This window comes from Leucopleurus acutus, assembly GCF_964270905.1.
Source record: "Leucopleurus acutus genome assembly, chromosome: 8".
NCBI classification, from domain to species: Eukaryota; Metazoa; Chordata; class Mammalia; order Artiodactyla; family Delphinidae; genus Leucopleurus; species Leucopleurus acutus.
Window position 1 is genome coordinate 5,687,926 of NC_139151.1, and position 26,641 is coordinate 5,714,566.

A 26,641-nucleotide genomic window follows, 5' to 3' on the forward strand; every position below is an offset into this window, starting at 1 on the left:
TTTTTAGCACTAATAAAAGATATAAAAACATGTGAAAAAGAAAAGCAATTGAAGTCACTGTCCGTGTAAATGGAGGGAAGCAGGAAGCCAGATTACTAAAAACAAGCAGATATTCCCGCTTAACTTTTTAGAAAGAAGTATATGATTTGTTTTACAGAACTAGTGACAGGCTTTACTTCCTAGTTGAAGCAATTATTAAAGTCAGTTTGTATTTCCCCAGCCCACAATCGGGAATTACTGAGTAATTAATAATTGGGGGTCCATAAAAGGGGCCCTGTGCCCTGTAGGACATCACACATGAACATGTCAGGGGAACGGTGACACAGCCCCCGTGAGATCAGGCCTCAGGCCCGTTTGCAGGATAGTCGGGCAAGAAGCAGAGTCAGAGTTTTCTCTTTCGGAAGCCTGGAACCCACCTCTTTCCTGGTCTTATTAAAAGTAGGACGTGATTTTTTTTTTATATATAAATTCGTTTTATTTATTTATTTGATTGCGTTGGGTCTTTGTTTCTGTGTGAGGGCTTTCTCTAGTTGCGGCGAGCAGGGGCCACTCTTCATCGCGGTGCGCGGGCCTCTCACTGTCGCGGCCTCTCCTGTTGCGGAGCACAGGCTCCAGATGCGCAGGCTCGGTAGTTGTGGCTGATGGGCCCAGTTGCTCCGCGGCATGTGGGATCTTCCCAGACCAGGGCTTGAACCCGTGTCCCCTGCATTGGCAGGCAGATTCTCAACCACTGCGCCACCAGGGAAGCCCTAGGACGTGATTTTAAGTTTAAAACCACAGAGCACATCTAGCCAAGTAGTTCTCAGTTTTTCTTTTGTTAAAAGTTGTAGAGCCCATCATTCAAATGGCTACTTACTATAGAAAAATACACAAGAACCAGTAAAAACGGTTCCCTGTAGCAGGTGGGGGCATTGGGTGGAGAGGGCGGGAGGGAAACGACTTCTTTTCATATAGCTTGACTTTTGAAACCTATGAATTTATTGTCTCTTTGAAAAAGTAAAACACTTTTTGAAAGCTGGAAGCTCATCGTGTAAAGTGGCTACAGCAGAGCCCCCTGGGCAGGAGACAGTGGGAGGTGAGGGGGGCAGAGGCCCTGCTCCCGTTTCTCTCGTGCTGTTTCCATTTGCTCTGCACTTGGACACCAGTGGGCCTGGCCTAATCTTACATGTTCCTTCTGGGGAAATTAAAGCCCAGGGAGCCAGGCCATCTCTCCGTCTCTCTTTCCATAGGACATATTCAAGAAGGGCTAAGTTAGTACTCCATTGTATATAGGTACCACATCTTCTTTATCCATTCATCTGATTCAATATCCTGTGATAAACCATAATGGAAAAGAATATGAAAAAGAATGTATATATATGTATAACTGAGTTGCTTTGCTACATACAGCAGAAATTAACACAACACTGTAAATCAACTATACTTCAATTAAAAAATAGAGTAAGAAAAAAAGAAGGGCTAAATACACTCCCCAGAAGAAAGAATACACCCAATCCTTTTTTGAAAGATTTATTTTTAATTAAAAAATAAAAGTTATCTTAACATATCTGCATTGCAGCTTCAGGGATGGAAACTTAATGAAGCAAGAAAAACAAGGTTTATCAGTTCTTGGGTCACCTGACCACCTTACAATGGATACAAAGGCACACGTGTCTTCAAACAAACGTTATTCTATTAACTCAGAACTCCCTTCCCCCAACTCTTATTTGCCCACCCTCACCAACCCCGTCCTGCCAAAAAAAAAAAAAAAAAAAAAACAACCAAAAACATTAAATTCTCTTTTAAAACTACAGAAATAAGTGCTGAGTCAGCAAGGAACCTGGGCATGCTGCCCACTCCTGCATCCCGCTCTGCTTTGACGGCTGGCTGTCCAGAGGCTGGCTGGAGCATCCTCTACCACACCGGGGGGCTTGGACCCGGACAGCCCCACGGCATCACCCCAGCTGGGGTCGGCAGTTCCAAGGCACTGTGTCCCTTAGTCAAGGGCATCCGTGGCTAAAGCAGCCTTTCAGGAAGAGCAGGCCAAAGGCAGCAAGTCTTCCTCAAAGTCTCGAGGTGAGACCTGTGGGCAGGAGGGAGGGAGCCGGCGGTGGTCTTCTCCCCCCAAGTTACCGGCTATCGGAAGCTTTCCTCTCCCTGGTCTCCCTGCATTCTCTCTTTCCCTTCTTCCCAGTCTCCCCCTTCCCGCTCCTCGCAAGAGTTTTATTTTAGCTTGATGGTGGGGGTTCCAAAGAAGCTACTGGCAACTCCTGGGGCTGGTGTAGGGGCTCAGCCACCTCTGCGGGGACACCGTGCACTTTCGGTTTCTGCGTGTCACAGAGCCCCTCCTGGCCCTGGGAGGGCTCCCAGAGCTCCTTGCTCTGGGCCTGGCTGTTCAACTTCTCTTCAGCTTCAATCTCTTCTGATGTGGGGATGGAGTTCTTCTTGGGACGACCTTTGGGTTTTGTGGGCGCTTCCTGTCCACCTTTAAGAACCTACGTGGGAGAAAAACAGTCATCAGACCTGAGAAATAACTCCTTCCCTCCACTTTCCCACTCCCAAGGCCTCTAAACCATTTCTTCCCAGCAGTGAAGTCGCAAGTTATGGCAAAAAGTATTCTCACGGGTCACCTGCAGTCTACAAAGACAGCTGCATCCATGAAAGACGCAATGCACTTTTAGTCAATATCACTTCTATTGGTATTAAATACGATGATCATAAGCACAGGAAAAAAATCCAACTTCAACGACGGGGAAGGAAATGAAAATTACAATATGAATGTGATAAGTTGACAAGTTATAAGGAAAAGACAATACTTGTAGCAAACAGGAAAATTAACACGCATATGCTAGTGTAAAAGTGTAATTGGTACAGCTTTTTCAAAAGACAATCTGAGACTGCAAATCAAAAGTCTGAAAGTGTTCATACCCTTTGACACAGAAATTCCATTTCTAACAATTTAGCCTAAGGAAGTCATCAAAGATTGGGACAATGACTGATGTGCAAAAATGTTCATCACAAAATTGGTTATAAGCGCAAAAATCGGTTCTAACAGCAAAAATACTCTAAGGCTTCCACCCTATGATTGAATACGTAATTATAGTATATGGCAAAGAGAGAACACGTGAAAACCATTACAGCCATTATATAGGAGAATGTATAACAACATGGGAAATGTTATTAATATATTTTTGTGAAAAACGGGTTCTAAACCAGCATAATTTAATTTGGTGGCTAGACAACTGCACACCACCCTGTTTGTAGTCTCAGGATCATGGATAATTTAACATTTTTTCATTGTTTTTTTTCTGTACTTTCTAATTTTTCAACAATGCTCATGTATAAGTATTTCTGAAATCAGAAAAAAAAGACGTCATGAAACATGGTTTTGTAGTGTTCAAAGAGGCAGTAGTGCACAGAAGAGAGTGTTCTAGCTTTGAAAGTGGAATAACTAGATTAAGTTCTAACTGTGCTCCTAATCCACTTTCTCTCTGGGACAGTCCTTTAAAGACTCTGAGCCTCAGTCTCCTAATCTGTAAAATGGGGATAAGCATACTTTCCTGCACAGGGCGACGGTGAGGGGAACCAACAGGTAATGTAGGGTAAGGGCCAGAAGTGTTCCTGAGTGTTCCAGAATCTGCCTCCCACCCTCCTTGCCTGGGTGACTCCACTGAGACAGTGCCTCTCCTGGGAGCCTGACCGGACCTCCCAAGTCCAAGTTAAATGCCCTGTGAGCATCCTATCAGAGCACTTTTCAGATACGCCTGTCACTGCATGTTTACTTGCCTGTCCCTCCCACCCAGTCCCTGCACACAGCAGGCGTTCAACGGCTGTCATCCAATGAACTAACCTTTCTCAACAGGCCTTTCCATAGAATTGAAGAAAGATATAAAGTGAGCAAAATAATGATAACCCAATGGCCTTCACTGATTGCAAATGACTTGCACATTTATTATCCCAATTCGTGACTTACACAAGAGTCCCATGAGGTAGGCAGGGATAATTTTTAAAATATTTTTATTACTTTGGGTTATAACAGGCACTCCTTCTTCCACTGGCTCTGAACTCTGGCTGGTGCAGCTGTTGACCTGGGCAGCTCGTGAGAAGGGCTTCAGGAGGACCTGGATTAGCACAGATAATCAGAAGTGGGATGTACTTTCGCTACTTCCACACCTTTTGTAATCTCAGCTTCCTCGTTTGAACAGAAGCTCTTCGAAGGTAACTCCTGCATCTGCCCCTTGCTTTGTGCTCCAAGCATCTAACTTGCACCTAACTTTCTATGCAGTTGTTAAATATTTACTGACTGTATCTCTTTCGTCTAAGAGCAGCAGACCTCCGGGTGCTGAATGGTAAGAATGAATGTAGTAACTTGATAAACCATAAATTCTTTTTTTAGAAAAAGCTTTATTGAGATACAATTCACATACCACACATTTCATTCATTTATAGTGCACGACTTAGTGATGTTTTGTATAGTCACGGAATTGTGCAGCTCTCGTCAGAATCCGATTTTAGAACATTTTCATCACCCCCAGAAAGAAAGCCCGTACCCGTTAGCAGCCTCTCCCCACTTCTCCCCTGCCCCCCAACCCTAGGCACCCGTGACTCTGCTTTCTGTTTTTACAGATTTGCCTGTCCCGGACCTTTCACATGAAGGGAAACATACAACGTGTCGTCCCGTGTGACTGGCTTCTTTGACTTAAGTTTCCAAGGTTCATCCATGTTGTGGCATGTGTCAGTACTTCATTCCTTTTTTTGGCCAAATAATATCCATTGTATGGATATACCACAATCTGCTTATCCATTCATCAGCTGATGGCCACTTGGATTGCTTCTGCCTTCTGAATACTGTGAGTAACGCTGCTGTGAACGCGGGTGTACAGATACTACCTGTTTCCGTGCCTGCTTTCACTTCTTTTGGGTATATGACCAGAAGTGGAATTGCTGGGTCAAGTGGTAACTCCGTGTTTAACCTTTGGAGGGATTTCCAGGCTGTTTTCCAAAGCAGCTGCCCCCTGTTCCATTCCAGTCAGCAGAATATGAGGGTTCCAGTTCTGCCCATCCTCGCCAACACTTGTTATTATGTCTTTTTGATTCTAGCCATCCTAGTGGGTGTGACCTTGTACTGCATTTTATTTTTATTTTTTTATTTTTTTATTTTTTTGTGGTACTCGGGCCTCTCACTGCTGTGGCCTCTCCCGTTGCGGAGCACAGGCTCCGGACGCGCAGGCTCAGCGGCCATGGCTCACAGGCCCAGCCACTCCGCGGCATGTGGGATCCTCCCAGACCAGGTCACGAACCCGTGTCCCCTGCATCGGCAGGTGGACTCTCAACCACTGCGCCAGCAGGGAAGCCCTGAATTTTATTTTTTAATGGATGGGTTGGTGTCTTATGGTCGCACCTCCATTGCCTGGTGAAAGTAAGTGCTCACGAGATGAAATGAAATGGAGTCTTGTTTCCCAAAGGGGCCTGAATCCGGTTGGCCTGTGGAATGCTCTCTGAAGTTCAATGTGCGAAGTTACTTCCATTTTGTTTCATACGACATTGATAACCATTGACACCCCGGCCACGGCTGCGCCAGCAGCGCAGTGGCTGGTGGAAAACAGGTGACGTCAGAGGCAGAGGCACACGTGTCCCCCACGGGCACCGGGCGATGCTGGCACATGGCAGGCTGTCAGTTCGTTCACCGTCTGACGCATGAAAAGATCGCTGATAACCAACTTAAACAACGCCTCTGCCACTCAGGAGACATTGATTTCGATGATAATGATGGACAGGGAAGGAGGTGGGTGGTGGAACTTGCACAGAAAGCAGTGAAGGGACTTGCCCAAAACCAGCCAGGGAGGGGCACGCCTGGGAACACGGCCCAGTGTTGCCAGCTCCCAAATCTGGTTCCCTTAGAGATCAATCCCCCAAAAGGTTTCATGGGTGTCTTAGTCTAGAAGTTGGGGAGCAACAGTATATTTAATTGAATCTTATTTATCCTTCAGTTGCACCTTCTCCCTGAACCTGTCCCAATACCTCTCCTCTGGACTCTTATGGGGTTCTAAATCTATAAATAAACAACCAGCACTTAATTACAATGTGCTCCTTTGCTGCTTCCTGGACCTTGCTTCTTCAACTGGATCATAAATTCCCGAAGACAGGGCTCTATTTTGTTTCATGACTTCCTATAGTGCCTAGGACGAGGCGTGGTTCACAAGAGACACTGAATACGTATCTGTTGATGCATGCAATATATGTGTGTTTGTACATGTGTCTGGCGTTGCCGCGTCACTGGGAGAGCATTCATGGGCCAGGCCGCCTCCATCTGAAAATCCTTCCACCTCGGGGGCAAGTCCCCCCAGAGGAAATGATGAAATTTGCCCAGGAATTTTTTTCTAGGGATATAATAAATGCTGCCTTGGTGGCTTTCTTCCCATTTCCATTAATATTCATTTGCAATTTATTTATTTAGTCTTCTCTTTCTTAGCAGGCAATAGCAAGAACTAAAGTTTTCAGAAGAAAAATATTGGACAGAAACAAAATTGAGAAAACTCAAAATCTATTACCTATTATCAAAAAACACCAACTTTTTTTTTTTTTGTCTGAAAACTAGGTGGTAGGGGGACCTTAGTTATTTGGTAATTGTGAAAAAAAATTCATATTCCATCCCTTGAGACACCAGGAAACATGGCTTGTGAGCAGATGCCTTAGCAAATTGTAACGTCATGCAGGCAGGCCTGAGCTCCTGAGAGGAGAGGGGGCCAGGGGCATCCAGCGAGGGTGTGCAAAGGCCTGGGTCAGAGGCCACGGTGCACATGGTCTCTAAAGAATCGGAGCAAGGCTTCTTCCCACCCTCATCCCACCCTCCTCTCTTCTCTGGGCTTTGACCTTGACCCTTGGGGTTTACGAAACTGGAAGTGAAACCCAACTACTTTGGATTTAACTGTGCTTTTTCAAAAAAAGAGGGGTGGTAAACCATTATGAAATAGAGTTCCTCAAAATGCAGAGATGTTTATTCTTTTTTTAAAGAGATGTTTATACTAATAAGTTCATTTAAAAACCAAATATGGAAGAGCTCATCAGCTAGGCACAAGAGCAGCACTAGGGAAACCAGTCACTATACCATGTGTATCAGAGGAACCTGGGTGCTGGTTAACACCCCCTGTCCTGGGAACAGGACAGGGAAGCAGAATCCTGGAGGGGCCTCGAGTTCTGCATTTGTACCTGCCACCCAGGTTACTCTGACCCCGCCCACTAGAGCTGAGAATCACTGCATTGGGGGACACACAGCTACAAGAGCAGATGTGCCCTGTATATCCTCTAAACAAAGAGAACTGGCTTCTAATTCTTAGCTGTTGGTGGGAGGGGGAAGGAAGTTCTTTGAAAAGTCTAGCAGGTGGGGTTAAAACCCACAACTGAGAAGCTTGGGGGCTTTCTTTTTATTTTATTTCTAATGAAACTGTGAAAAAGAATATCCTTCTGGTCAGGAAATCCAGGTCAGAAAGAAGGGCTTATCCTATTAATTCAAACAGCCTCCCTCCTAGCCAGCATCTTAAAAGGCCTTCCAATCTCTGGAGCTCAAACCACCAAATGGTCCTTCCTGCCTTCTTAGCAGCCCTGTAAGAAGAATTTCTCGTGTCACGATGGGCCCGTGGTAAGACCTACTCTCTTTCTTACCATTTTCTTCCATTTCATCCTGCGGTTCTGGTACCAAGTCTTCACCTGCAGTTGAGTGAGTCCCAGAGACTGGGCCAAGTCCAACCTACAAGGCACGAGAGACAGAGGAAGGATGAGGAAGAGGGGAAAGGGCAGCAAAGGTGGGGTCCTGTTGGCTACCTCTAGGCACTGCTACCAACGCGTGGACCTCCCCATTAAACCAATTCCTCCCCGAAGAGCTTTGCTTTCCTTCCAAGAATCCTATGGAGGAAACTCTGGGAAGCTAACAAACAGACGCCCAAGCCCAAGGACTGTCTACACTGGAACTGAAAAGCATTTCTGAGCCTTCACTGCAAAGCCCTCTTCCTGACCCGACAGGCTCCTGACTCTGATCCTGTACAAAAGGAAGGCTCTGCTCCAAAATCCAAACTGGGGAGAAAAGGTAAAGCCGTATTTTCCTTATCAGAATCCCGCTCATCACTCAGTCCGGCTCAAGCCCCACCTCCCGGGGGTGAGCCTGCTGCTGCCCCTCCCACCAAGCAGGTTGCCTCCTCTACCCAGGTTACCCATCACCCAGGTGGCTCTGAGTTCTCGCCGGTCTCTGATTGCTTCACATGAGTTATTTCTGCCTCCCTAACTGAACTGCAAGAGTTGACTTCCTAACTCAACTGCTGCTTTTACAGTCGCGAAAGTGCCGACCGCACTCTGAATCCAGAACAAGGGCTCACAGATACCTTTCGATGGATTGACTCATCCACCACCGCTGCCCTCAACTGTTATGATGCCAGCTTCCAAAATAAACATTACACCCGTAGCGCCGCCTCCTTCCCATTTCACGGCTGAGCGTGGTCCTGCATTTCTCTGTAGCCTCCTGCAAAGCCCTGAATGTCAAAGCCGTTCCCCGGGGAAGTATGCAGTTGGAGCTAATTCTAACAACATGGCACCTGTTTCCAGAGCACCACCACGTCCCAGGCTGTGTGCAGAGCCCCTGACATGTACCACCTTGTTTCTTCTTTTTTTTTTTTTTAACATCTTTATTGGAGTATAGTTGCTTTACAATAGTGTGTTAGTTTCTGCTTTATAACAAAGTGAATCAGCTACATGTACGCATATATCCCCATATCTCCTCCCTCTTGCGTCTCCCTCCCACCCTCCCTATCCCACCCCTCTAGGTGGTCACGAAGCACCGAGCTGATCTCCCTGTGCTATGCGGCTGCTTCCCACTAGCTAGTTGTTTTACATTTGGTAGTGTATATATGTCCATGCCACCCTCTCACTTCGTCCCAGCTTACCCTTCCCCCTCCCCATGTCCTCAAGTCCATTCTCTACGTCTGCGTCATTATTCCTTTCGTTTATTCTTTTCACGTCTATTCCTTCCTGCTGTGAAGTAGGTATGATTATTCCCATCTTACAGATGAGAGATCTGAGGCTCAGAGAGACTAGACTCGCTCAGCGACCACGGCGAAGTCCTGTCCACCACCTGTTTTTTGTAAATAAAGTTTTATCGGAACACAGACACATTCATTCGTCTACATATTGTCTGTGGCTGCTTTCGTGCTACAACCTCAGAGCTGAGTAGTTGTGACACAGACCGCATGGCCCACAAAGCCTAAAATACCTACTCTCTGGCCCTGCACGGAAAAACTGTGCTGACCCCTGCTAGGTGGTCCTAGAGAAAGAAGTTGAGGTAGGGCTCAAGTCTGCTGACGTCTGTGTGCCTCCCCCTGTACAGGGGCTCCCTCCACTCATCGGCTTTTTGTACAAGGTAGGTCTGTCGGAGGGAGGCTCTCGCTCAGGCCTTCGGGGACGCTGCATCCGAAGGAGCCGCAGACAACCCGAGCGGAGCATATGAAACGGGAAAGGGAGCCAGGCTGAGGTTGTCCACCTCAGTCCCTGAGACTGTTGGAAGTGTTGACCTGTGTTTACTGATGACAACCCCAGGTCCACCTGAGCACCCGCTGGAAGGACCACCTCTGGCTGGAAGGAGCCCACACCAGCTGCGCCCCCCCCCCACCCCCCGCCAAGGTCCCAACCCTGCTCCCTGGAGCAGCGTGGACTTGTCACGCAGCACCCCTGACACAGCTTGAGCAGGGACCACCACTTTGGGAGGCCCCGGGGTATCTGAGGGTTGAGCTGTGGATGTAACGTCCACCATCTCACAGCAGCCTGCACAGCCGCCAGCCTGGGCTGCGGGGAATCTTGGGCGCGGGTCCTCGGCTGCAACTTTCTCTAAGCTGAGGAGTAACGAGCGACATCTCACCATCAGGGAGACCAGCAGGTACCGGAGTGAAGGTTCCAGGTACAGCTCCTGGCACTCCAGGTGCAGCGGCCCAGCCCCCCTGCCGTGACCAGAGAGCCCAATTTCAATCTCCGATAATAAAAACTGTTCCAGGAACTTCAGCTCCTGGCTTCAGTCAGCATTCACACATACCTGTTTGTCCCAGTAAAAGGGCCACTGGAAGGTGACAGTTTCACTGAAAGTGATTAACAGACTGAAGCTAGTACATTCCCAGTGCCAGCAGCCCTTACTCTCCCCACTAACGAAGCCCTGCTTCCCAAGGAGCTGTTCGTTAAAGCATCAAGAGCCCAGGGGGCCATCCCACAGGTCTCCCAGGTCTCCCCCGGCTCCCCCTGTGCCTTCCCGGCCGGTTCACCTGAGGCCATCAGGTGCATTAGTGAACGGAAGGTTCAAGTTCACAGCTCTGCCACCGCATGAGCAAACGAGGTGAGCTCACTTGGGAAAAATGCGCCCCTGACTCACTCTGGCTCCAGAAACATGTTTCACTGTCATCGGCCTTCTCTCATTACCTGCCACCCTTACAGATTCTCACTACCCTGCATATTCGCTTAGATGGGGTCACCCAGGAAACCGGAGAAGCAAACAAAGGGGAAGAGGGAGTGCACTGTGGGAGGAGGGCGTGCTCATGGCCCCGGTCACGTATGAGGTGGGGAACAGCTGGCAGGGCGGCTCGGGCTGCAGCCTCCACGCCCACCAGAGGGTTCTCCTCCCCCAGCAAGTGGAGGAAGCCCGCGTAGCTCACCTGAGAGGCGCCTGGGCAGGTATCAGGAAGCCCCAGGAGGTTTAATTAGAACAAACGTTTCTGCGAAAACAATTTGCTGACTTCCAAAGTAGGCCTAAAACGTCACCTGAGCACGTTGATTCATAAATCGGGGTGCCCACCCTTCCTGGGTGACAAGTACATGAGGCTCCCCATTACACGCTCGGGGCATCGGAGCAGCCATTCGATACCTAGAGATCCCGTTTATTAATCCCCAATTCACAGCCCTGTCTCCGCTGTCTGCCCGAAGGTGCCCCAAACTGCTCACGTCCGAAACAGAACACGCTCCCCTCCAAACCCACTCTGTCCTCAGTCTTCCAGCTTCAGATAATGTTTGTCCCCCTTACCTGGTGGCCCATCCAGGAACCACAGAATTCTCAGCTCTCTTCCTCATGCCAACATCTGTCTGTTCCAGCCTCAGAACTGTTCTCCGATCTAGTCTCTCCTCTCTGCTCCCACTGTCACCACCTTATTTCAGGTGGTGACATTCAGTGACCCTCCCTGGACTCTGTCCACCTGCTTTCCCTGCTCCATCTCTTCCCTAACAGCCACCTGTGGTGCTACCAGTGTGGGGATTTGAAAAGTAAATCTGGCCATGTTGCTTCCAGCTCTGCTGCTGACGCACGGCCTACATGACACAGTCCCTAACCTTTGGCCAGATGTACAGGGTCCTTCCCGCCTCTGCAGCCTCATCTCCCACCATGCCCCCCTCCACACCTGAAGCTGGAGACGCCCGACCACCTGCAGGGCCCTCAGCACGCCCGTCGAGCCCATCTGTGCCTTTTATGTGTCGCTCCCTCTGTGGAGGGCTCTCTCCCTCCTGGGATGAAAGCTCTTTTGAAGAGGTTGCCTCCTCCGAGAAGGCTTCTCAGCCTCCGCCAACATGCTCAGCAACACCTCTGTGCTCCTGCAGCCCACGGGAACCTGCCAGCACCCACACCCGGCGTCGTGATGTCACTACCGCAGCCTCGTCCTTCCCCGTGACCTCCTCTAGAGCAGGTCTCTTGTCTGCTACTTTCTGGACCCATAATCCCTGCCACAGTGCCTGGCACACAGCCGATGGGTGCTCAACTAACTGAATCGGTAAACAAGTTCCCTTCCAGTCAGTGATCTGCAGCCTCCTCGCTCACTTAAATTTTGATCGAACAGCTAATAAAATAGCTTAAGAGATGCATTTGAGTTTCCTTCCCTTCTCTTCAATAGGAGTAGGGTCAAGCCTGATACGGACAAGGCAGTGAGCAAAAGAAGGGAAAAGTACCTGCAAAATCCCCCCAATAAACAGGATCACACATTAGCTCAGCCATTCCAGAGTGAGTGTGAAGGACAAGGCAAGACACACACTCTTGCAGCGTAGTTTTTTGTTAAGATGCTGAACTAAAGAAAGCGGAGAGGCATTGAAGCCTATGAGTAAACCAGGCGTCACAGCTGCCCTCGCTGGGATCTCAGAAGGGTTTAAAGAAGGGCCCCTCTTCCAGGTCCTCTTAGATCTCAGCCAAATGCTTCTGACTTGCTACCTGTCAGATCTAGCGAGACACCTGACAGCTCCACAGTCCCGTCAATCTGGCGCGTCCAGGCAGGAGCCGGGCCGACCCACTGAGCCAGTTGGGGGTTGGAGGCTGGGGAGGGGCCTGAGGAGATCACGGACCCCAGTTGTGGGTCCAGTCCCACTGCATCTGACCCTAAGTGCAAGTGGCTTTCAACACCAAACCTGTTTCCCAACGGAGAGCCTGGGTAAGCACTGGCTAAGCTTTGCTTTGCTGGTTGTACTGGAGAAGTTAATATCCAGGGATATAGTGAGACGTACAAATTCAGCAGCAGGCAGGGTCCCGGGCTGAGATGAACTCACGTGGGCCGGCTTCTGTTAAACCCAGGCTGAGGCGGCACGAGCCGAGGGATGGACAGATTCCTGCCATACCGTCCTGCACAAACTCTAGAACAGTCCTGTGGCTCTCCGTCGCACGCCGAGAACCAAAGGAGTCCCCCTGCTCAAGGGCCTTCCCGGCAGACAGTCCCCTCCCCGTGTCCTCACCTGTCTGGGGTGGACAAGTACTTCTGCTTCTGGAACTTCTTCTCCAGGCCCATGAGCTGCAGCTCGGTGAAGATGGTGCGGCTCCGGCGGGGCTTCTTCTGCCGGGGCGTGGGCTGCTCCGTCTCCGACTCGCTGCTGCCGTGGTTCTCGCCCGCAGCCTCGGCAGAGGTGGCCTCGGCGGCCGGGTGGTGGGACACAGCCTGGGCGACTCCCGGGGTGGCGGGGACCAGGTGGGGGATGACTGTGGGCTGTCGGGTGATCACCGAGAGGAGAGGATATGCCCGAAGGGAAGCGGGGCCTGGAAGACAAGCAGGGAGGCAGGTCGCACAGGAGCCGTGGGGGAAGGGGGCCAGAGGCCCTCAGAGGACCCCGGGCCGAGACCCATCTGTCTGGCAGGGCCTCCTGTTCACAGGGACGTATAAATGGGGGAAGGCTGGGTGGGCAGGGCACGCGCGGATCTGCTCAGCCTGGTCTAGTTTGAGGTGAACCTTTCCCCATGTCTCCCGTTTGAACCCCTAAATGCTGGTTTCAGAGATACGGGTCAATGGCACTGAGCAGATGGGAAGAAGTACTCAGATATAGCTAGAAACACAGACTTAAGGAAGCCGAAAGGGATCTGTAATACACAGTGCACCTGAGAAGCACCTCCGGTCTTTATAAAAATACATGGCTGTAACTATAAATTCTCCCTGAGAAGTCTACATACCTTGAATCGTAACATTTTTCAGAGCTGGAAGGATGCTTAAGGGTTATTTAATTTCAACTCCCTCATTTCAGAGACAAGAAGACAGCCCCAGAAAGCCTGAGGGACTTGATGGTGTCACAGAGCTAGGAACAAGCAGACTCAGGAGTCAAACCAGGTTCTGGCTTGAAGTCCAGGGCTGTTACCACATCATGAATCACACGGATGCATCATTTAGAAGAGGAGGCCAAAAAGATTTTAATTCACGTGAAAATTCAGATCCATTATACTGGCTGCCTCTGGCACTGTGTTAAGGAGGATTCTCAGGCTGGGTCGGAGCCTGGCTGAAGAATTCGAGCTGGGGTTGATTAGCAATGTCTGTCACGGGTGTGCAGGGGTAGGGGGTGTGGTGGCCTCCACCCTAGTTTTGTGCCTCTTCTGCTTTAGGAATTTCAAGGCAAGAGGACTTTTCTGTCCAAGAATCTGTTCTGTCTTTTGTCGACTGAAAAAAATTGCACAACCTAAAAGTTGAGAATTATGTTTTATATTTTTGGACTTTCTGAGGACTTCAAGCCAGGGAGGCAGCCTCTCAGATAGCTCTGGGGGACTGCTCTGAAGAGGTGAGGGGGCACTAGGATATACAGGAGTTTTTGCAACGAAGACCAGGTGGTCAGAACATCAAAAGATTAATTCTGTTAATTAAACAGAACCATGGATAGACCTAGAGACTGTCATACAGCGTGAAGTAAGTCAGAAAGAGAAAAACAAATATTGTATAATATCACTTATGTGTGGAATCTAGAAAAATGGTAGAGATGAACTTACTTACAAAGCAGAAATAGAGACACAGATGTAGAGAACAAACGTATGGATACCGAGTGGGGGAGGGGGGCGGTGGGATGAATTGGGAGATTGGGATTGACATATATACACCACTTTGTATAAAACAGATAACTAATGAGAACCTACTGTACAGCACAGGGAACTCTACTCAATGCTCAGTGGTGACCTAAATGGGAAGGAAATCCAAAAAAGAGGGGTTATATGTATACATATAGCTGATTCACTGTGCTGTACAGCAGAAACTAACACAACATTGTAAAGCAACTATACTCCAATAAAAACGAAAAAAGAAAAAGAAAACAGGACATCTCAAGTCAATGAATTTAGCGCTTTTCTGTGTATGGGAAGAAAGAGTCTGGGCTCACTGAAATCATTCCTTTGATGTGCACCTCAGCTCTCTGGGGCCAGTGTCCTGTTCCTTCCCATCCTGAGTCCCCTCAGGGGGCACCGTTGGGGGCGGCTGCAGTGGCCGAGGGCTTGGCAGCAGGTAGCCGGGCAGCCCGTTTGTCTCCACCCTGAGTTGCCTCAAGGCTCACCATCAGGGTGGAGATAGATAGTGGCTGATGGTTGATGGCTGCAACATCCTTTGTTTGCTGATACTTTAAAGTTCAAGTGAAAAAGCTCTTCCTTTTCATTGTTCCATAGTATTGGGTTAAAAATGTCACCATCATTACCTATGGAAATAATTTTATCCCTCTGGGGCTCAGTTTTGTCATTTGTACAAGTGAGTAAAAGTAGGTAACTTTGAAGAATTTTTCAAACTCTAATATACCGATGTCACAAAAGCACATCATCCCAAGCCCATCTTGATATCTGATGAAAACAGAGAAGATTCTGTGGCTGCCCTTTGGGACTCAGCCCAGACCTGACAGCTCACTAAAAGGGCAAGGTGAGCATCGGAGCCAAACATCACTCACACTCGTCCCGGGTTAAAACCAACCGAGGTCACAGAAGCACCCAGGTGCTACGTTCAAGCTCTCTCTCCTCTGGGTTGGCATTTCTCTTCTTACTCATTTCCATGCTTCTGTTTTGGACCCCAGTCATAGTTATTAAAAGAGATAACTTCTCTTGTTCTTTGACTACATGTCTAGTAAGGCCCAGTAGAAACCACAAAGCTATTAAACAATAAATCACGACTTCCATTGACTCTCCAGCCAAGGCTAACACTTGAGGGTTTTTGTCGTGGATTCTTTTAATGAAAAAAAAAATGATATTTTATAATGAGAAAATCAGGATACCTGGGACAGTAGTTTTGGATCTGTATACATTATGAAATGCTACTTCTCCAAAAAAGTATCTAGGTCTTCCCTGGTGGCGCAGTGGTTGGGAATCCACCTGCCAATGCAGGGGACACAGGTTCAAGCCCTGGTCCAGGAAAATCCCACATGCCGCGGAGCAGCTAAGCCCATGCGCCACAACTACTGAAGCCCACGCGCCTAGAGCCCATGCTCCACAACAAGAGAAGCCACCGCAATGAGAAACCTGTGCACCACAACGAAGAGTAGCCCCTGCTCACCACAACTAGAGAAAGCCTGCACACAGCAATGAAGACCCAATGCAGCCAAAAATAATAAATTAATTAATTAATTTTAAAGAGAATAAAGTTATGGGGCTTCCCTGGTGGCACAGTGGTTGACAGTCCGCCTGCCAATGCAGGGGACGCGGGTTCGTGCCCCGGTCCAGGAAGACCCCACATGCCATGGAGCAGCTGGGCCCGTGAGCCATGGCCGCTGAGCCTGCGTGTCCGGTGCCTGTGCTCTGCAACGGGAGAGGCCACAACAGTGAGAGGCGCAAAAAAAAGAGAAAAGAATAAAGTTATAATATATTTTAAAAAGTATCTAAAAGCTTCTTATACTGCTATTTTGTTTTCATTACCAAAGTAGCACAATTTCTTATAAAAAAATTTTTAAAACAATTCAGAAATATATAAAATAGAAGTCTCCCCTCCCAGTTTTCAATTCCAAATCTGAGGTAGACTTCCATAATTGTTCCTGTGTATATACAGACATATATGTGTTCCAAATCTAGAAATAATGTATTCTAATCTACTGAAACACATAGTTACAAAGTGTTTATTTTGTAAAATATAAACATGTCACTTTATTTTTTCTAAATGGATAGCCAACAACCCCCAAACCCTTTATTGACTAGCCCATGACTTAAAATGCCAGCCTTAAGGTACATTAAGTTCCCAATGAAATGAAGTTGGGAATTTTTGTTTATCAGAATTCTGAGAGTCTACTGGGGAATTTTAGTCACCAGGAGTCTGAGAATCTCCTGCTTTCTAGACAAGCAGCCAAACTGGGACAAGAACCACCCTTCCCAAGGGCTGCCCTCTGTCGGGATGGTTACAAATAGGTCAGGTGCCTCTACGTGAGGGCAGTGGGTGTGCGGAATGAGGAGGGGTCGGGGAGAGAAGAGTTAGGAAATCAGGTGGATCGGAGAGGGGGGCAGATTTTTTTTGAGGCCGTCATGAGTCTGCAACTCTGGGGAGAGTGAAGGCTACTTTGAGAGGATTTCTGAAAAACATTTTAGGGGTGTACTGGGTAAAATCCTTGAATATATTCCTTTAAGTAAAACTAAAGATCTTCCCGTTCAAGGCTTCTGTAATCAGATTTCTGTTGTCTTTGAGTATAATTCTACAGATACTGGGCCATATGGGGCCCTAGAAATAGCTGGGTTACGTCATGAATGCATGTGTCTGTTTCTGGACTCTATTCTACTGAACTAATGTATGTCCTATGATAGGACCATTCCACTTTTATTATTGTAGGGTTTAGGGAGTTTTATTATCTGGCAGAACAAATTTCCCCTTTTTATCTTTTCTACAGAGTTTTCTCGGCTATTGTCATTAATTAATTTTTCCAGTTGAATTTTAGAATCAACTTGTTAGTCTCTTAAAAAGCAAATCCCACTGAAAATTTATTAGACTTCCACTGACCTTATAGATTACTTATCAGGAAAGATGATTCTTTTGATGATCCTGTTCTCTGATAGGTTGAAAGAAATTGCTAGTAATTAAAAATAGCTTTTGGAGATTTATGCCATTTGGTTCCATAAAGCTTAAACCCAATGAAAACCTTCATTAAAAACCAGAAACAAAACAAAAAACTTCAGAAGAATGGTAGTGATTTAAGGCAACATTCTAATCACCAAAGTCTATCGTTTCAGGAATCCTGACCCAATGTTCTGATGCAGATTCAGTGACAAAATTGCACCTCTCCCCAGGGGCAGAGAGCACCTTCTGATGTTGGAGATGCACCCACAAGGCCACTGTGATGCTGATAAATATTTGGGGGATTCAGGAGGACCATCGTTGTAGTAAATAAATACAATTGCCGTGAAGCACTGTGTTGAGGTTTTCGTATTTGACATGTGTCCCTAAGGAAGGAACAAGCGTGGCTGGACCAGGACACAGGGTGGGTAATGCGTGTGCAGCAAAGCACTGCGTCTCCTGAGAGGCAAACCAACGGGACCAGAAAAGTGGGGCCAAACATATTCTCGCCAGCTGCTCTATGTCTTTCTTGTTTTAAAATACGACCCGATTTCCAACAAAATAGGATCGGCCCAGAGCTCTCATTTCACAGAGCACTTACACACCCGCATCTGATATTCTCACAAAAGCACTGTGAGATACTCCAGCCATCTATTTATATTTTGGCTAAAAATCAAATTTAGATTTTAAAAATAGGGGGGAATTATAACTTAGCTCATACATTGTGGGGTGGGGGACTTGGGTTACTGAGAAGGCAAGTAATGTATAACACTATGTATTAAGTATGTCTTTCTCTTTTCCTGAGAATTATCACTATGTGAAAATGTTGACTAAAGACAGCTGTCCCGCCACCCTGGCTCATTTACATACACTTGTGAAATTCAAGCACATTATCTGCTACTGAGAGGGAGTCATGACTGTCATGAACCAAAGACTTCGTTTAAACATTTTTAGTTGACAAAAGGAGTGTAAACATGACCACAGTGAATGCACTTTCTAAGAGCTGCTTTCCTTCAACCCATCCCCCGAACCAATGTTTGGCTGTGGGATGGATATCACATAACCGCGTGTAGCCTATACCTAGAATAGCTGCCTGCCAAATGTTTGGCCGTCTTGAGAATCTGTCTTTGGATTAGAAAACCTGAGCACATTCGTGGTAGGCTGATGCCCAGGGACATCCCAGGGAGCCTGGGGAGATGCGGACCATTTGGGAGGCTAAACAGAATTTTCCGTCATGTGGATTCTGCAAACTGAGTGTAGATCACGCATACGAACGCACCTGGGCCAAGCATGGGCACAGTCCAGGGTGGCAGATTCCAGGCACATCTCCCCAACATAAGTCCTCCTTCCCCGCGGAGGTCAGTCGCCCCAGTTACAGCTGGACGTGAACCCCAGAGCAGAGTCCCCAAAGCACAATGTTGGCTTCCACACACCTCCTGGGGGCTCCTCTTCCATTGCTCCAACACGCCAGTCCCCAAAATGGCTCTCCACGCCCACTATTCCAGTTGACACAAGCGAGGTCCAAATGTCTGAGTGGATAAGGATCTCTAAGCTGCCTGCTTTACTGATTTACGTCCCAGGAATGTGTGACCTGTATACCCGCAGAAAGCTTCCAAGGGACAAGCAACACACACAAAGCCACAGGTAGAGATGGTATCCCTGACGGTTAACCTGAAACAAAGACTCAGTGGAACAACTGGGTAGCTCTGGCTGAGTGTCCTGGGAAAAATCATAAAACTACCCACACCGAAGTATTCCCATCGGCTCACGTCCCTGCAGACTGACTGGTAATTTGGGGCAGTGGAAAGAACAGGACCTCACTGACTTGTGGAGTGAACTTGAGGTTATCAAAACTTTCTCAGTTTCAATTTCCTCTTCTGTAAAGTAGGGCTAATAACAGTTCCCTCTGGTAGCTTACCGGGAAGATTAAATGCATTAGGGTATGTGAAGTACCTGGTGGGCATTTCATCACTGTTAGTTCCCTTTCTTTTCCTCTTTTCACTTTAGTGGTTGGATGCTCTGTGAATGAGCCAAAAGAAAACAGATGGATTTTCTTATCAAGAAAGCAGACCTGCTTGTGAACTATGCAGGTGCATCTTCTTATCCTCCGTGCATTCGTATGCAAAGTAAGATGGAACAGCACTAGAATCTGCTAGCTTCTCTTTGCCAAATGAGGGTCTTCAAATGCCCTGACAGCAACAAGAGAGCTAAAGGATATCAGTGGGAGGGCTGACCGGCCAGACATCCCCCTAAAATCATCAAGACTCCAGAAATAACTACTGTGGTTTTGCAGACCTGTAGAAACAATTCACAGCCCTTCCCAAGATGAGTCGTAGGAAAAGAAGGATGAAGTTAGTGGGACACAGGACTGTACCCAAAGTCAATTTCTGAACACTGCAGAGAAAAGAGATGGGGTGGTTAAAATGGACTTGCCTGGTCGTATGCTGAAGGTGGATTAAGGAAAGGCTGAGCTGAGGGTAAGTAGCAACCAGACATGAAAGTTCAGTGCTTGTTTGTCTATATGCTAATCTGTAAGAATGTCAAGGAAGGGAGGAAATATAACGAGGCTGAGTGGCCTTTTAACTTTGTGATACACTAAGTTTCTAGCCCAGTAAGAGTTAATGGAATACGTGCCCCCTTTACAGGTTATGGCTTCGTATGACTAAAGAAAAGAGAAAATGTTTTAAGAGGCCAACTCAAAGGCTGACAAAACATCTTAGCCATTAATTACCTCATTAAAAAAGAGCGGGTGGGCATGTTGATGAGTTAAGTGTAAATGAATTAGAAACATGTGAAGTACAAAGTTATTCCAAAATCCACACGCGACTGCCATAATGTAGACTCTGGAATAGGATCTAGTTAAATTAAAAACTGAAGAAGGTTCACAAAGGTTGATGAATAAAGGGATGAAAACATTTCTGGGGATTTGGAAAAATGAAGAGTTGGGAAATAAAGAGGAGACCAGAGCAATGATAGTAGGCTTGACTGCATCACGCCATCTTTTCAGAGTCCTGATTTTGCAAAGAGACAAGCTCGGTCTTACCATGTTCAACCTGCAATGTCATCAAAATTATAGACACCCACAAAAACGCTGGGCTGCACTGGGATCTCCGGGAAATCAATTAAGCTAGCCTGGCAGATAGGTTTATGGTCCTTCCCACGCTGCCTAAAATGCCCTACCGCCCAAACGTGGTCATCATCCACCCTCTAGCCATCACCAATCCACATCTCCCTCCGCCAGAGAACACACTGGAAATGGCACTGTCTTTCTCCTCCTGGCCATTCTGTTGTCTCCACACACCCACACCTGCTTTCAGCCATACCTCATAACCACTCGCGGACAGAAGGCTTCCAGAACAGCTGTTGTTCAGTACAGAGACCGAATTAATCACTCCCACCTTCATGCACCGCCAGCTTTGCGTTTGTGTCCTTATTCACCCTTACTTAATTCAAACCTTGGAGCAAGGGTTAATGTGTGTACCCATTTATTTCTCACTAGACTGCAAACTTCTTTAGGACAGAGTTAAAAAGTGCATCTTCCGGGCTTCCCTGGTGGCGCAGTGGTTACGAGTCCGCCTGCCGATGCAGGGGACGCGGGTTCGTGTCCCGGTCCGGGAGGATCCCACATGCCGCAGAGCGGCTGGGCCAGTGAGCCATGGCCACTGAGCCTGCGTGTCCAGAGCCTGTGCTCCGCAACGGGGGAGGCCACAACAGTGAGAGGCCCACGTACCGCAAAAAAAAAAAAAAAAAAAAAAAAAAAAGTGCATCTTCCTAGTGAAAACTCCATGCCTGACTCGAACTGATTTTACCTGGAATCAGAAGACTGGGGCTGGAGATGTGGTTCTGACACCTTTGACAACTTTGGGCTCCGTGGCCTTGGTTAAACCATACTTCCAAACTTCTGCTTTCTCTTCCAAAAAAATGACACTAATACTACTTCTCCCAAGCTTGTTGAAGGATCACATTGGATAATGAGTATAAAAAAATTTTTAAACAATGAAGAACTATACCCAAAAAGGCAGTAATTTTTTCCAGCAATCAAAAAGCACTAACTTTCCAAATTTTAGAGATGTCTTTATTCACTAAGAAACCATACTCCTGCTTCCTGTGCTAACGTAAACCATCCCTTTGTCTCGTCCCTTATCCTTCATAATTTCTAGTTAAGGTCCTATTGTCACAGGGACAGAGGCTACACAAAGCTGACCAGGAGAAATCTTCTGGTTCACTGTCACCATCATCTGTGAACTCTACCAAGTAGCTACTCAGGTCTGTGCTAACTGCTAGAGACGGGAAGAGAAGCGATTCCTCATCTCTGTCCTCAGAAGCTAGTTATCACACTGGAGACATGAGACATTACAACAAAAGGTAAATAAGAGAACAAAGAAGTTTTTGTGTGGCAAATGCTGAGTGGCAGAAGACCTACAGGAATTCAGGATGGATTGCTGCACTCCAGAGCGTACAGTGCCTCGTTGTGGAAAGAGGAGCCGGGGTTCTTCGGGGAAAGGAAGAACCCACAGGACCTGGAGAAACACTAGAGTGCAGTGGGAGAGGCGGGCAGACACACAGAAGGTGCCAGAGGACTCAAGACTCCAGCAGTGTAAGCTGGGACGAAGTGAGAGAGAGGCATGGACATATATACACTACCAAATGTAAAACCGATAGCTAGTGGGAAGCAGCTGCATAGCACAGGGAGATCAGCTCGGTGCTTTGTGACCACCTAGAGGGGTGGGATAGGGAGGGTGGGAGGGAGGGAGATGCAAGAGGGAGGAAGATGCGGGGATATATGTACATGTATAGCTGATTCACTTTGTTATAAAGCAGAAACTAACACACCATTGTAAAGCAATTATACTCCAATAAAGATGTTTAAAAAAAAAAAAGACTTCAGCGGTTAAGTGCTGGGATCGGAGCACCTCTTCCTCTGCCCAGTGACAACGTTTGGGTAGAAAAGATAAGGCTCGCAAAGGCTTATTAAGTGTGCAGTGAAATCAGACAGTGAAGTGATGATTCCTGGCAGGCCTGGACGGTCACAAACTAGGGTTCCCCGAAGGACTCTGAGATGGGTCTGTGGATTTTACACAGAACAAGAGTTGAAGGGTTGAAAGCAGAATTTGTCTCCCAAGAAGAAAAACTTAAGACCAACAGAGGATGAAAGACTGGGTCTTGGGGTACATCTTCATCAATGGAGCTGGAAAAGGAAATAAGACCAATAAACCAGGCAGACATTGTAGCCTAAGAAGCAAGTAGCAGAAGTAAGTGCACAGGGTCAATGAAAATGGCCAGAGAATTTCAAGAAGGATACACTTTCGACAAGGTCACTCACTAGGAAATCTCTTGACGTAAGTTTTGAAAATTTCCCCCCTTCTCTGATACTTCCAGACCTGTCTTCACGGTATAGGAATCTCCACAAAGCAGGCTGGGAAAATGTGCGTTGTGCCAGGGCCCAGGGTGGTTTCCAGGAAAAGCCACAGGACATTACTTTCTGCAAGTGGCCCTGTGGGTCCCAGGCAAGCTCTTGATTACCCAGGAGGAGAAGCATCCACTAAACTCAGAACATCTCCTGCCAAAATGTAATTTTCTAAATTCAAGTTAATTTCCCTTGTCTCCCTATGCATCCTAATTCTGGCTTAAATATATTCTCTGTAGCTTGCCTTTGGTTGCAAAGAATTAGAAACAAAGTGGCATAAAAGAGAGTAAAATTCAATTAAGTTTAACAAATTATGGAACACTTAGTGTAGACACTATGCCAGGAACTGGGGATAAAAGAGTACACAAGACAGACCAGGTCCTTGCCCAGCCCAGCTGATGGACAGCGGACAGTTAAGGAAGAAGTACTTCAGCAAGAGGATTTAACCAAGTATAGGTGGTGAGGATCCACCTGAAAGAGTGTCATTTAAACCGAAGGATGACGTTAGCTGAGATTCTAATCAGAGAATAAAAAGAAACAGGTAAAAGTCTACAAATTTGCCAAATACTAACTGTGAAAAGAAATTTGTTTTTTATGTATGTATTTATTTATTTATCTATCTATCTACCTATCTTGGTTGCACTGGATCTCTGTTGCTGCGCGTGGTCTTTCTCTAGTCGCGGCGAGCAGGGGCTATTCCTTGTTACAGTGCACAGGCTTCTCATCGCGGTGGCTTCTCTTGTTGTGGAGCACGGGCTTCAGTGGCACACGGGCTCAGTAGTTGTGGTTCGTGGGCTCTAGAGCACAGGCTCAGTAGCTGTGGCACACGGGCTTAGTTGCTCCGCAGCGTGTGGGATCCTCCCGAACCAGGTCTCGAACCTGTGTCCCCTGCATTGGCAGGCGGATTCTGAACCACTGCGCCACCAGGGAATTCCCGAAAAGAAATATTTTTAAGCAAAACAAAAAACACAGGATGAAAAGGCATTTGGGCCTTACTGGAGAATATCTACAGAACTTCTGATGTTGAAATTGGCTCAGCTGAGTGTGGACAAGTGGGAAAATTCTCTGCTGGAACGTGAAGGCAGAACAGTAAACTGGAGGCCTCTCAAACAAACCAGTGTCTGGTAAGGCCCCCAAGTACTGTCAATGACCAGAATATCCCCCTCTGCTGTGATGACCAGCATAATGCAGGCAGTTTCCATCAGGATGCCTCCATGTCATGCAGACGGTCATGTGATTTCGATGGTTAAATCTCTTCTTCCTGGTACCCCACTATTTTCTTTTTTAAAAAATTTAGTTAGTTAGTTTTGGCTGCACTGGGTCTTCGTTGCTGCGCGCGGGTTTTCTCTAGTTGCGGCGAGGGGGGAGCTACTCTTCGTTGCGGTGCGCGGGCTTCTCATTGCAGTGGCTTCTCTTGTTGCGGAGCACGGGCTCTAGGCGCGTGGGCTTCAGTAGCTGTGGCTCACGGGCTCTAGAGCGCAGGCTCAGTAGTAGTGGCGCACGGGCTTAGCTGCTCCGTGGCATGTGGGATCTTCCCGGACCAGGGCTCAAACCCGCGTCCCCTGCGTTGGCAGGCGGATTCTTAACCACTGTGCCACCAGGGAAGTCCCCCCATTATTTTCTGATAAAAGTGTGCCCTTAAAACTTATGCAGATAACTCAGCCCAGGGGACAGAACTATGTTGCAAAATGGACTCAAACTCTGGAGGAACGTACTTATTGAAGATAGGAGGATGGAGCACTGTACTTGGGGGAAGGCTCTTGTTGGAGAGAATGAAAGAACTCCTCTCCTTTCTCTTTTACTCAAGGTGTTAAGATTGAATGGCAACGAGTGTACCTCCAGACAGTAGCGGGAAAATTATACCACAGACATCAATATTTATTTGTTTGAGTCTTGCTCTTGTAGGTAATAAGGGAAAACAGTAATAAGGAGTATTATAGGAATAACAGTGACAAGACTCTGCAACACAGTGACTGTGAAGCATGTGGACCATGGTACCCAACTGGCCAACCAGGACCAAAGACAGTTGCTCCCTGCAGCAAGATGCCCCCTGCACTGAGCCACGTCCTGTCTATTTAAGATCCAACTCTACCCTCAACAACGCCATTCAGCTTGCTTTAGCTTCAGTCCACAATGAGGTCTCTCTTTCTCTGAATTTTCCTCATCAGTAGATGGGGGGAGTTGGCTGGGTTTTAAGGTCCCTTTTGGTACCAAGATGCAATGACTTTATCAGCAATATCACACTCAGACACAGTTGAGTCTCTCTTACATTTCTCAACTCGATTGTAAAGTCTTTGTCTTATATTTCAGTTTCCCACAATGTAATTCCCATACTTGGCAAATGGTATCAACTAAACAAATATTAGCTGAATTTAACGAGTGAGCTAAGAGAAAGAGTATTAATGCCTTCCTGCACGTAAACCTCCTCAGTACTACTAAATCTTGTCAGTTCACAAGGGAGTAGAGTGATGAACTAATTACTCATCTGATATCCTCTTAGGTGATCCAGATCTAATTACGAAGGCAAAAGACTATCTTTGCATAAGTCTCACTAGGCACAATTAAGACTTTGAGGCTATGTGATTTACAGCGAATGACACATTGAATAACAAAACAGAGAGATTATTTTTTTCTAACCCAGGCTTTGCTGGGATAAGGTGTTAAAGTCACACAGAAGGTCCACGTCTGAACTAGGAGCAGAGCGATTCACTTCGTTACGCAGCAGAAACTAACACACCACTGTAAAGCAATTATCCTCCAATAAAGATGTTTAAAAAAAAAAAAAAAAAAACCTCCAGAGGAAAGGACCAATGTGCTGTTCACGTCACTGTACTGCGTTTCTAGGCAAGGGCCACCAAAATGCTGAGTACTGTTTGGCCTCAGATAACTTGTTTTTCCTCATTCATGTGGTCTATTTATTTCTTTTAATGGTTAACTCTTTCAGTCTGCAAGCCAGTGTGAAAAGCACTATGATTTAAATAATCTGAGAAGACATGGTAAATATTAACCTTGGAAGTTTCTGGGCTTTTGCAATTTCTCTCCTTTTCTTTCCAGCTTTACTGAGGCCTGATTGATAAATAAAAACTGTATATAATGAAGGTATACAGCGTGCGATTTGATGCATATATATACATACACTATGCAATGATGACTGCAGTCCAGCTAATTCACACATCCATCACCTCACATAGTTACTTTCTGGGGGTGCGCTAAGAGCCCTTAACATCTACTCTCATGACAAATTTCAAGTATACAATACAGCGCTGTTGACTGGAGTCAGCATACTGCACATTAGGTCTCCAGAACATATTCATCTTATAACTGAAAGTTTGTACCCTTGGATCAACATCTCCCCATTCACCCCCACTATCAGCTCCCCACAACCACGCTTCTGTTTCCGTGAGTCCTACGATTGTAGACTGCACCTGTAACAGGAGGTCATGCAGCCTTGGCCTAACTTATTTCACTTTGCATGATGTCCTCCAGCCTCATCCATGCTGTCACAATGGCAGGATTTCCTTCCTTTTCTTTTCGTTTTTCTTTTCTTTTTTATTGGGGTATAGTTGTTTTACAATGCTGTGTTAGTTTCTACTGTACAGCATAGTGGAGTTCCCTGTGCTATACAGCAGGTTCTCATTAGTTGTCTATTTCATACATATTAGTGTATATATGTCAATCCCAATCTCCCAATTCATTCCACTCCCCCTTTCCCCCCCTTGGTGTCCATACATTTGTTCTCTACGTCTGTGTCTCTATTTCTGCCTTGCAGACAGGTTCAACTGTACCATTTTTCTAGATTCCACATATAGGCGTTAATATGATATTTGTTTTTCTCTTTCTGACTTACTTCACTCTGTATGACAGTCTCTAGGTCCATCCACCTCACTACAAATAAGTCAATTTCGTTTCTTTTTATGGCTGAGTAATATTCCATTGTATATATGTGCCACATCTTCTTTATCCATTCGTCTGTCGATGGACACTTAGGTTGCTTCCATGTCCTGGC

At 46.8% G+C, this 26,641-nt stretch overlaps 1 protein-coding gene across 1 annotated transcript in view; it reads right to left on the minus strand.

Moving 5' to 3' along the window:
• Positions 1–2,207: 2,207 nt before the first annotated feature.
• BARX2 (BARX homeobox 2) overlaps positions 2,208–26,641 on the minus strand; it is a gene marked incomplete at both ends in the record, with an annotated part of 67,664 nt that continues 43,230 nt past the window's right edge. The window contains 3 exons of the mRNA XM_082844495.1: positions 2,208–2,474; positions 7,642–7,726; positions 12,709–13,006. Coding sequence (XP_082700621.1) covers positions 2,208–2,474; positions 7,642–7,726; positions 12,709–13,006 — 650 coding nt within the window. The remainder of the gene's footprint in view (positions 2,475–7,641; positions 7,727–12,708; positions 13,007–26,641) is intronic.